Source organism: Branchiostoma belcheri, unplaced genomic scaffold (assembly GCF_001625305.1).
Source record: "Branchiostoma belcheri isolate BF01 breed outbred unplaced genomic scaffold, Haploidv18h27 scaffold12, whole genome shotgun sequence".
NCBI classification, from domain to species: domain Eukaryota; kingdom Metazoa; phylum Chordata; class Leptocardii; order Amphioxiformes; family Branchiostomatidae; genus Branchiostoma; species Branchiostoma belcheri.
Genome location: NW_017802602.1, coordinates 3,463,744 through 3,475,565, shown reverse-complemented (window position 1 = coordinate 3,475,565; position 11,822 = coordinate 3,463,744). Strand labels below are relative to the sequence as shown.

At 43.4% G+C, this 11,822-nt stretch overlaps 1 protein-coding gene across 1 annotated transcript; it reads right to left on the bottom strand.

Annotated features, from left to right (window-relative positions):
- Nucleotides 1-3,530: 3,530 nt before the first annotated feature.
- LOC109462864 (putative gamma-glutamyltransferase YwrD) lies at nucleotides 3,531-11,590 on the bottom strand. The gene is made up of 10 exons (XM_019759502.1): nucleotides 11,458-11,590; nucleotides 10,248-10,401; nucleotides 9,553-9,706; nucleotides 8,901-9,107; nucleotides 7,883-8,123; nucleotides 7,128-7,299; nucleotides 6,294-6,453; nucleotides 5,518-5,688; nucleotides 4,439-4,523; nucleotides 3,531-3,939 (listed from the first exon to the last, which is right to left on the bottom strand). The coding sequence occupies exons 1-10, from the start codon at nucleotides 11,582-11,584 to the stop codon at nucleotides 3,695-3,697; spliced, it is 1,716 nt and encodes a 571-aa protein (XP_019615061.1). The 5' UTR covers nucleotides 11,585-11,590; the 3' UTR covers nucleotides 3,531-3,694.
- Nucleotides 11,591-11,822: the final 232 nt, after the last annotated feature.

Below are 11,822 nucleotides of genomic sequence, written 5' to 3'. Positions count from 1 at the left end.
GCTACATTACACCGATCGACTTGTTATACCTAACCCTTGAACATCTAACTCTAGACATTGCTATCTAATGGCATTGTTTCTACTGTACTTGGTGAGAGTGAGTTCCACTCTGCGATAGTTCTAGGAAAGAATGAATTCTTGAACACCTCAATCCTTGGTTGATAACTCTGGTACTTAAAGGCACGGCTATTTCTTGTTCTCATCTAGGCTGGTATTTGACTGAAATAAAAGAACAGAGAGACGGAACAGAATACGATTTCATGTAATCGTTAGCCTATCATGTTTCATCCATGATAGAAATCAGCAATTTTCAGCCTGCTCAAAAACTGCTACAGACGAGTGGCAAAATACTACAGACGACTGCCAAAATGCCACAGACGACTGACAAAGCAATCCACTGTGTCGTTTTCTGTATTTCTCTTTGATAGAACATCAATGTATATCTATGGTACAACAATAACGCAAATTGATGTTCCTTTTAGTAGAATACTTGCGGATCATTGATAGAAAACCAAGATTTGATCATATGCAGTATTATGCACAAAACGATTTCCTAACAATAATAAAGTCGCTGCATACTACCCCCCCGCCCGAGACCATACACTTGTTATACCTGGAAAACGCGATGCTGTATTTTAACGAGGTTGAAATTAACACGATATTCTGACAACAAAGAAGCGTCGTGTTACAAAAACAAGGGTCGGATAAAAGACTGTCCTAGATACATAAAATACAATCAAGTTGGCCAGCCAGATGTTATTATAATATTTTACTTTTATAACAGCTCACGCATTCAATGGTAATTGTATAATCGGAATAACTATGATTTACGTCAACGTTCCTTTGGAAACCCGGTTAGGAAATTGTCTCAATGAGTATATATAACACTCAACACACAACCCTGTTGCAGATAAACGGTATCCTTTGGCCTTTTTATATATTGCCATGCGGCTAGCATCGTTCACGACACATTAACTCAATCTTTGAGACCTAAAAAATTATTACTATTAACTAAATCATGTCAGACACAGGTGGAACAGTGGTCGTTGCTGGTGGATTTACCAATTACGTGTAATCAAAGGCAATCTTCCATGTGCTGGTTCTGTAACCAAGTCTACAGGTCAGGTACTTAGTGTGCCCTAACCGACCCTCGCACTTCTGTTCCAGCGTCCGATACACCTGCGCTCTTCGGCACGCTGGTAAGGATGTACTGTGCCTGTTTTTAAGTCCTCCGTGAACCTATTTTCGACAACTCCCATCCAAATTTGAAGATAAAAGGGTACTCCAAACTCGAGATAGTGGGGTCGTGTGGCGTAGCGGCAGAGTGCTCGACTCGGAATCAAAAGGTCCCGGGTTCGAGTCCTGACATGCCACCGATCGTGTGCCCTTGGGAAAGGCACTTTACACGACTCTCCCCACTACGCTCAGGCAAGGTGAAAATGAGTACTGCATTGTCCCCTGTGTACCACAAATATATACAGAAGAGCGGGTAAGGTTAACCATTCAGTAGTTCAACAAGGAACGGTATCCTGCTGTTTCTAAACCTGCTGATGTTCTGCACTTAAACTGAGAGATTTTGTTTCTAGGCCTCAGCGCTCTACCATGCATATCCTCACATCTGAGAGGGGGTCTGCCTATTTACCTTAAGCCAAAATACATCGACTTGGCGTGTTATCTCATCCATGCAGGGTGTATTGCGGTAGATTTAAGCCTCCTATGTGTGTATTCCGGTAAATAGGCAGACCGTTTGGGAGGTAGCCAGATAGCGTAAGTGGTTGAATTTGCAAATTCCTGCCCGAAGGCATTTTATGTAGCAATAACTTATCAATACGTAAACTAACACACTCTTTCACCAATCGGCTCCTCAACAGTAATAACAGAATCATAAAACTCGCAACCCATTCAGACATATCATCCACCAGTCACTACTGGGATCACTATATCGGCCTAGTCTACCGGTAAGGCCCTTCTCGTTTGTATATGTACCGAACCCTACCGTTTTTACTATGTGTGCACCTTGTTATTTTAATTGTTTGTCTACTATGGGCCAATTGCGCCTGAAATAAAGTATAATATAAATATTCCGACTTGTAGGACGATGAAGGGTCCAGACGCCTGCATGCTCCTGCTCCTCGCCTTGGCCTGGGCTGCGCTGAACACGGTGGCCGGGGACTGTGGCGAAGACGGCTGCCTAGGGAACCAGCTCCAGCCCGCCGGCGGCCCTCATCCGCCCACCGCGACGTTCGACTGGCTCCCGGCCGGCAGCGAGGAGGAGGAGATCCAGACGCGCGCTGTCCGCTACATCCCGCCCGGGTACAAGGAGCGGTTCCTGCTGAAGTCGCTGCTCCGGCAGATGGGGGTCGCCATGCGCCTGCCGCCCATGCGTAAACAGAACTGAAGACACGGCGCGGCTACCGGTACCTGCCAGTCGCGTCCGTGGTAGGGCGTCGTACGATTTTCAACTTGATGTTGTAGTATTTAAGTCATAGTCAAAGTTTATTGCACAACGATTGTCACGGGTACAATGCATGGCGCAAATAATAAAGTTACTAGTTGGTATGAATCTATTATAATGCTACATATATGGTCAACGTATACTGTGTCTGACAGAGTGTTATAAAGAAGTACTGGCTAGAAAATATTTCGACTCTACACGTACGTTCAACTATACTTATGAAGGGTACAGTGGGCAGTTACAAAACATTTTCTATGACTACTAAAGGTGTCTTAAAGCAGGCCGTTTGATAGAATCGACCATCAAAAATGATCCATGCCTTTTCGTCAGAAGTAGTAGATGTAGTGTACGACTACATGCACGACTTAATCCCAAGAAAGCCCTCGGGTTGTGATTATGCGTCGATCGTAAGGTTTCCAGCAAACTGTGAGACGGAATTAACAAAAGACAGCCTTTTCTGTAGTAGTGTAAAATCCATGTACGACTAAAAAAAACCCTCAGGTTGATCGTGCGATGATTGTACGACGTTCGTACGACGGATGTGACCGGGCACTTAAAGCATTGCTGTCTTACTTAGATGTGTCTGTAGCAACCACTTTGCTGTTTCATGATTGTTTCTTACACTGGTAGCCATCTTTGACTCTGAAGGACTACCAAGGTTCGCACGTATAAACTTGCTTTTCTGACAACTCTCCAGTGTCAATGAGGAAAGGTAGTGGATGGTACCTGAAACGTCTGACCGTTTCCAAAATCATGTCCAGTTGCTTGAGTAACTGCTTTTGGCTTATTTTACTACCTGGATGTCTAACCTTCACCAACGACTACAAAGGTTGTTTCTTTTATGTACGTGAAGATCATTACGACATAAAGTGTACAGTTATGTTTTTTGTTTGTCTGTGAGGCCGATCGGCCAGAAAGACGCAACGCAATGCAGGAATAAAATGATACAAAAAACTTTTGAATGATTTTGTCTGTGATCAACTGGTTTGTATCTCACTAGTTTCGATTATATATGCCAGATACAGTCATGTGTGCACACATACAAGAACATAGACATCAGCATCTTTAATAGTTCCCTGATTTTAATATAGAAACATAAAATATTTGGCACATTTGCTTCCTGATGATATTGATATAGAAATAAATAATCTTTAGTTAAACTGTTTCTTAAAAGTAGCATGATAATTTCATTATGATTCAAATACATGTTCATTTTGAAAAGAATCATTGTTCTTATGATTAAAATCCAATAGCTAGTCCATCTGCTCTTGGGTCAGAACCTGCCCAAAATACCCGCTTGTCATTGGCTGCACGTTCATCTCCTTCAGCCAACCAGAAGGCTCCTTTTGTGATGACTTGGCCCCGTCCAAATAGGGCCCTTCCGTGGCCTGTGATTGGACCAACCACATCATGACCTTTGGCCTTCAGTTGATCCCTTACATTTGGATGAATTCCCTCTTCTAAAGATACTGACCCCACGGCACCTATTAATGAGAAAACAGAAATAAGGAAATGATGATAAAAAGATATCATTTGAATATATTTTTGGTTATTGCAATATTCAATATGTAATTATCCAGGTGAAACAACTTCAACCTAATTCAATTAAAAAAATTTACCAGTTACAAATGTACATGATGTAGTTGTAATGTTACATTGAGTGTTTGAGGAGAGCCATGTTTAAGCACCGTAATATAGACTGTCTAGTACATGAGTTTTTGTGGAACTGCCGCAAGGGTTCTTTGCAGCTGCCATTCGGCGCCACAAGGTGACCTCAATACGGCTTGCCCCAACCGAAGTTAGGTACCCATTCACAACTGGGTGGAGTGAGGAAAGTCGTGTAAAGTGCCTTTCCCAAGGACACAACGTCGGGCGCATGTCCAGACATGTCCCAGGTACGACTCGGGATTGAACCCGGGTCTCCCGGTTCGCAGTCGAATGATCTACCGACACGAAACATGAGCATGCTTTTGTCCTACATACCTGCATGTCCAGGACCCACACACAGCCTCGGCTGGTCCAGGGCTCGCTGGGGGTCCATACCAAACTCTAACATGTTCAGGAGGACCTGCAAATTCAGAGGGTAAAAAATAAAACATTTGTATACTTGTTTACATGAGTTTACCATGAGTGCAAGTATACAAGTGCATATAATTGACACCTTTACAACATCAAGGGGTTTTCAATCTTCAGAATTATCAGCAAATCTTGCCAACAATGTAAATCACAGTGAAGACATCCCTGCACAGAAGTCATGCTAGCACAGAACACCCAGAGGGATGAAACACTGTCAAGAAAGTCCTATCGAGCAAACCCTAGCTAAAAAAAGCATGTGGAAATGCCCACTGTTACATTGTGTCCAGATGGAGGAACCACTTGGAGCCCCCAAGTGTAATGAGGTACGGAAGTGAGTGAGTAAGTTCAGATCGAGACTGCAGTTGTATCCTTCATTGTAATTGAGAACACTTGGCAGCTGTGAGCCATTGATTGCCCACTACATTGTTTCTTACATGTATGTACAATCATGTTTGTACATGTGTATTGCTCACCATAGCATATTGTAGCCTCCAGAGCATGCCCAAAACACACAGGGGGTTTTGGGGGTCTTCATGGTCTTGGGAGCTTTTATGTGCTATTTTCTGATTGCATATAGACAACATAGCCGGCCTGGTTGAATTACCCCCAGTGGCTAAACAGAAAACAGCCGAAGACCACCAAACCCCCAGTTCTATAAGCCTGCTACGGAGGCTAAGCATATTGTATGAAAAAAAATAACTGCACTACTTCCTGAAGGTTCCCCTACATAGCATGTCGGCAGAACGTACTGCACCTGCGCGAAACCCGTAATGTATTGTACATAGCACTTTGGCAGAATGTCTCATATAAGGTTGTATTCGCTCATATAAGGTTAGCATTTCGACAGTAGTTTCCAAATGTTGTGTCAGAAAGAATATCCTCTGCAACAGGCAAAATTCTGATGCAACGTTGACCAAAAACCCAACGAAAAACGCAAAAATACGGGGTTCTGCGCAGGCCCAGTACGTTCTGCCGACGTGCTCTACCTGGACGTGTGCTTGGGGCTGCATGAATCCCCCCATGATTCCAAACGACATAAGAAGCTCGTCTGTCCTGCTGTCTGTCACCATGGCAGGGATGATGGTGTGGTACGGTCTCTTACCCGGGGCAATGACATTGGGGTGGTCTGGCTGGAGGGAGAAGTTAGCACCTCGATTCTGCAACAAGGAAATTGGAAGATTACTAAAGGGAGGGCCTGCATGGGGGGGTCCTAACAACGCTCTATGATAAATCAGGAAGCCTCTCGATTATGCTTTATGATAAACTCCAATGCATTATGTGGAATTAAAATGGCGAATACGCTCTACGCAAAATGCGCCAATTACGCTATACGTTGAATTAGAGCAGTCCGTCTACGCTCTATGTAGAATTAAAGCAGCCGATTACACTCTACGGAAAAGGGCATGCGGGCCCCCCCTAAAGAGAGAAGTTAGCATCTCGATTCTGCAACTGGGAAATTCGAAAATTACAAAAGAGAGAAGTTAGCAACTCCATTCTGCAACTGGGAAATTGGAAAATTACAAAAGAGAGAAGTTAGCAACTCCATTCTGCAACAAGGAAATTGGAAAATTTCTAAAAAGTGAAGTTAGCATCTCGATTCTGCAACAAGGAAATTGGAAGATTACTAAGGAGAGAAGTTAGCATCTCAAGACTCCTACCTATAAAAGCATGAACTGCAGCCTTTATGTTGAGATGCTGACCACATCCAAACCCAACGAAAAATGTAGAGGAAAATGTAAAAAAAAAAATGCTAAGAACATACCTGTAATGTGAAGCCACAAGCCTTGGGGACCAGGCCTGTCCCAAAGCCCATGTAGTTACTGTTGATGAAGGAACAAGCGTTCCCCTCCCCATCCACAACACTGAAGTACACAGTGTCATTTCCACAGGACATGTTTCCCTTTGGGGGTTCCTTCATAGCGCTGTTATGGTGGCAATAGGTAAAGGTAAGCTATCAGTTTGCAAATATATTAATGAGGGCTCAGAATTCACCTCTGAGTGATAGACCAATGCCAAAGCCCTGCCTATCTTCATCAAAATGCAGAAATGTGAACATAAAAACAATGCAAACATGTAGCAAATAGCCATTCTTTCATTGGTTGAATCACTAACTGCCATTCTCTCATTGGTTGAACTCCAAACTATGACGGACAGTCAGGAATGTACAGAGTGACTGGTTGAAAACTCTACAAGTAGGTGAGAACAATTCTTTTTGTGGAACAAAAGTTTCATCTTTAAACATCAAGTCATTTTACTATCATGAAAGTTCATCTTGGTGGTTACATGTTTAAAGTTAAAACTTTTGGTCCAACAAAAAAAGTTGTCTCACTTAGAGCTTTCGACCAGTCACTCTGGTCTTCCCCTTCATTGAACTGCGATGGGGGCCGACATCGTCTACCAGATACCTTTGACCAAGTGTTGACATCACACTTCAAAGAAGCCACGTGACAAGCTTCACTGGGTCAGTCTACTGAGGAAGACCAGAGTTACCTGGTCGAAAGCTCTAAGTGAGAGAACTTTTTGTGTTGGACCAAAAGTTTTAACTTTAAACATCAAGTCATTTTGTTTTTTACACTAAAAATCCAAACTGTAGCACCTGTCCATGTTGATCAGCTGTCTCCTTTGGGCAGCATACTCCTTGGACAGCAGCTGTTCCACAGGAACTTTGACCTTTGACATGTCGGCACAGTGCCAAAGGCTGTCCGCAAAACTGAGCCGGATAGCTTCGATCAGAACATGGAGGTAGTCTGTTGTGTTGTGTCCTAAATCTGCACCAACAATCAAAATTAACAGTAAAAATTTAATTTAAGAATTCAAATTAAGAATTTATCATTTCAGCATGTACAAATGCAATGGTAAAAATATAAGCATACCATCAATGATACCATCAAAACTTCACAATAGTCACACTGACATTGAAAATTTTTTGAAAAATGTTAAAAGTTACTTCAGTTACGTCAATGAAGGTTAGACATCCAGGTAATACAATACGCCAAAAAGCAGTTACTCAAGCAACTGGATATGATTTTGAAAACGTCAAACGTTTCAGCTAGTATCCACTAGCTATATATAGCTTTCGTCAGTTACTTCAGTTGTTTCCTAGTTGATGACAGATGTCTGATCCAGATCATTGACCTTATTTGTTTGCAATGGAAGAAGAAACAATTTATGTTTTCTTTCTGCAAAGGTAAACATAACTACACTGATAAGTACATAAAACATAAAGATGTGAACAAATACTTCACAGATATTAAGCCACTCTTGGATTAGTCAAACAGCTATGCGCCATTCTCTCATCTCTAATTGTGATTAGTCAGAATCGGGCTAATCATAAGAAGTCAATCAAAATACCTTTCATACTGAATCCCTCTATAATGTTAAGAATCATCAGTGCTGTTATCCCCTGGCCATTTGGTGGTATCTCCCAGACCCTCACCCCCCTGTAGTCCACGGAAATGGGATCAACCAAAGTGCTGGTGTGGGAGTCAAGGTCGTCCAAGGACAACAATCCTCCATGTTCAAGTACAACATCAGCGATGGCCTGGGCAACCCTGCCTCGGTAAAAACCTGACTTTCCTTTGCTGGCAAGTTCCTGGAAGGTAAAACATGTAAATCTTGAGATAGGGGTGAGTGAGTGAGTGAATGAGTGAGTGAGTGTGTGAGTGAGTGAGTGAATGAGTGAGTGTGTGTGTGAGTGAGTGTGAGTGAGTGAGTGAGTGTGAGTGAGTGAGTGAGTGAGTGAGTGAGTGAGTGAGTGAGTGAGTGAGTGAGTGAGTGAGTGAGGGGTGTTCAGGAGGCGATCAAGATCCGCCGTACCTTAAACATGGACAGGGGGCGTCACTACCTAAAGCCTGTATATGACTGTCTCTTGTCACATGATGATCACAACAATTCATGTGACAATAGAACTCCAAGACGAGATCTTACCGGGTTGAAGAGACAGGGTGGGTCTCAAAAGCTATTCGTCAAAAAGTAAATCTGATTTTCTGATGCCGTAAGGAAAGTATGCTGTTGATCCACTGTGTCTAAGGCAATTAGTATTGGAAGGTAGAGCCCTCTCCTTTAACCCTTTTACCTCCCCAAACAAAGTCAGGTTCCCATTTTACACCATGGGTGGAGTGAGAAAAATCATGTATAATAAGTGTATTTCCCTACTACCTGAAATGTCTGACCATTTCCAAAATCATATCCAGTTGCTTGAATAACTGCTTTATGGCATATATTATTACCTGGATGTCTAACCTTCATCAATGCCTTTCCCAACATGTAGCCAGGAATGCTAGGGACCTGCAACCTCTCATCTCATGCCTGCTCGCCAAGTCACTCAAAATAAACCACAAATAGATAAATCAAAAGATATAAAACTTACCCTAAATGTCTGAGCTAAGTGAGGGTTTCTCATGACTTCGCCAGCTCTGGGTGCCTTGCCCTGAATGAGCAGGTCGCCCCCATGCAGGTTGTCCTGGTACTGCAGCAAGGCCGCTCCCTTTGCCCAGTGGTATGCAGCAACGGGTGCTACGGGGAAACCCTCCTCTGCTAGCTGGATAGCTGGCTGTAGGATCTCCTGCATACTTACCTGAACAGACAAACATGAAATATGACATTTCAAACTTCTGGGAAGTAGGTTATGGTTAAGTTGCATAAATGGTTTACAACCTTTGGCGATCTCTAGTTATCCAACTCAACAAAGTTTAACCAAGGACATTATACACAGTCACAGTATAATACATAGTATAATGTCCTTGGTTTAACAAAGTGCTACTTGCATGAGGACACTTCTATGTCAATGTTGGAATTTAGGCGATTGTACAAAATTTCATTAGTCAGGTGTCAGATCATGGAGCTGGAAATGGTTGTTTAGCTCAAAAAATGTAGGTGTCTTGCAGGGGTCCACCCCCAAAAAAGGCTAAGGGTCTACAGTTTTTTCTAGGGTCGGTCGGGAAACAGTGAACATTTTCTTCCTAGGTCCTAGCAGGTGAAAGGTTAATAATCATATTGTAACAGTTATAATTCTGATTAACCTTCTTGCTGCCGAAGTGCTCTATTGTGTCCACCCAGCCCGCTGCCGCCCCCGGTACTGTGACGTTGTGTGCGTGAAAGGGGGGAGGGGGGCATTCCGCACTGTGGCCCTGACTATGCAGGAGGTCCAAGGACAGCCTTGCTGGTGCTCTGCCACTGTGATACAACAGAAAAAAATGGAACACATTACTTCTTTAGGGTTTTATAACATTAATCTAAAAGTGGCAAAATTGAATGTTAGTAAAAGTACAGTACACTGAGTAAGCTGATTACTTTGGCGTGTTTTTTTTAATCAGGCTTTCTTGTTATTTTGGGGCTGGCATAAAAAAAGATACCGGTGCAAAAATGAAAAGCCAAAAAAGCCATAAAAAAGCCAAAAATAAGCCAAAACCCAAACCTCTGCTTGGAGAGTATGTCCATATATTATAATCAAATCATATATTATAATCATATATATTATAATCAAATCAACATGGCCTTACTCATACACAGAGCACCTTACCTAGTCTCCACCAGACTTCTTTTGCGGACTGAATAAATCGTAGAAATCAGCCTAAAAAATTAAAGGGTATTAATTGGCCAGAGAAGGTAGCTGGCCAGAGAAGCTCCATTTTCTCGGCGGGCAACTGGAGCTTCTTTGGCCGGCTACCTTCTCTGGCCAATTAATACCCTTTTTAGGCTGATTTCTACACCTTACCTGCCATTTAAACCCTTGACAGTTTTAGAAGCAGCGTGGTAAAACAGACAGAAGCAGTCTCCGCCCAGCCCGGTACTGCATGGCTCCGTCACGTTTAGCGCCGCTGCCATGGCAACAGCCGCATCCGCCGCGTTTCCACCTCGCTTCAGGATGTCTGGAAATTAAAAAAAAGCCATTTCTACATTTACTAATACACAAAGTTTTGTCAAGCTGGAATCACGACTAGACGGATTTGACAGCAGAGCCCTCCGGAGGATTACCGGCATTCGCTGGCATGAACATGTCAGCAATAAGGAACCTGACTGGAAAACCTGCTGCATCGTGCCTTGCAGCTGCCCGACGGATCCGTTGGTATGGTCATGTTCTCCGCCTCCCTCCCTGGCCTTGCTGGACTTTGCCCCCGAACAGGCAGGATGGCGGCGGCCCAGGGGGGCCCCACGTACCAGATGGATGGACGCTGTCCGACGGGACCTGAGCAACATCAACATCATCCAGCTCCCCCAGACACAGCAGCTGGCTGAAGACAGAGGAAAGTGGCGGGCCCTGACAAAGCTAGTCAGCTCTACGCACCACGTGCAAGAGGATTGAGTGAGTGAGTGAGTGAAAGTTTTGTCATAATCGTCATAGTAATCAATCATCAATAAAGAGGTTCAAAACTATACAGGACTGGAGCTCTCATCACCAAGGCCCAGGTTCGATTCCCGGTGTGGGCACTATGCATATGATCTTTCTGATTTGGACTATTTACTATTATAATATTGTACTAGTATTTGTACTCTTTTTCTGGTTGTCCATCGTCTCCGATGATGTACTCTATAAATAGTATAATATTGCTCTCGAGTAAAATTGTACAGCAACAGCATATCTAGATGATCTTAAAACAGTGGACAGAAAAGGGGATCTTCTTGTCAAAAACTGTGGTACTGTCCGAGAAACCCAGTCGAGTCGTCAGATAATTTAAACGGCCCGTTACGATTTTACACCCCAACATCTGCTTGGAGAGTAAATGACCATAATTTTGAAAACTGCGGAACTGCCCTGCAAGTAAGCTTCTAAAAGTTCGCAATTAGTATAGCAAATAATTTCTTTTCCTAGGGCAAAGTTTTGTTTGTTTGACAAAGTTCAAATATGGTGCCTGAAAAGGGGCGTGTTTTCTCAGTAGATTTAAAACATCCTGACGTCGTCGAGTGAACTTTTTTTACTAACATACCTAGTCCTATTTGTGAGGCGAGTGGTTGGCTACTAGCGACGCTTCCATGTAAAGAAATAACGGGAGATCTTCGGGAAATAAAGTTGAATTCTCTGCCGCCGCCGCCGGTGTCCATGGGCGCAGCCATCTTGGATCAGCTGTTTCTTGGGTACGAAGTGCGCATGTGCATAGCAGACGACGTTGTTTTTTCTACCCGCGTTTTTTGGCGACGGCTCAGGGAGGAGCCTAATGGTACAGTATTGTGTGCAGATTGCAAGAATTCTAGGAACGGTACAGGCATTTTGTCCACAGGAATGGAATGTCCACAGGCATGTCTCTGACCCACATCTATGCCCACATTCCTGGAAACCCCTTGGGGAAGACCT

Bases quoted from the DNA above. Each gene is read 5' to 3' on its own strand.
- LOC109462864 (XM_019759502.1), bottom strand. From the start codon at position 11,584: ATGGCTGCGCCCATGGACACCGGCGGCGGCGGCAGAGAATTCAACTTT. The intron at 9,108-9,552 runs GTTAATCAGAAT...TTGTCTGTTCAG, and splicing joins AGCACTTCGGCAGCAAGAAG to GTAAGTATGCAGGAGATCCT. The intron at 3,940-4,438 runs GTATGTAGGACA...TCTCATTAATAG, and splicing joins TGTGGGTCCTGGACATGCAG to GTGCCGTGGGGTCAGTATCT.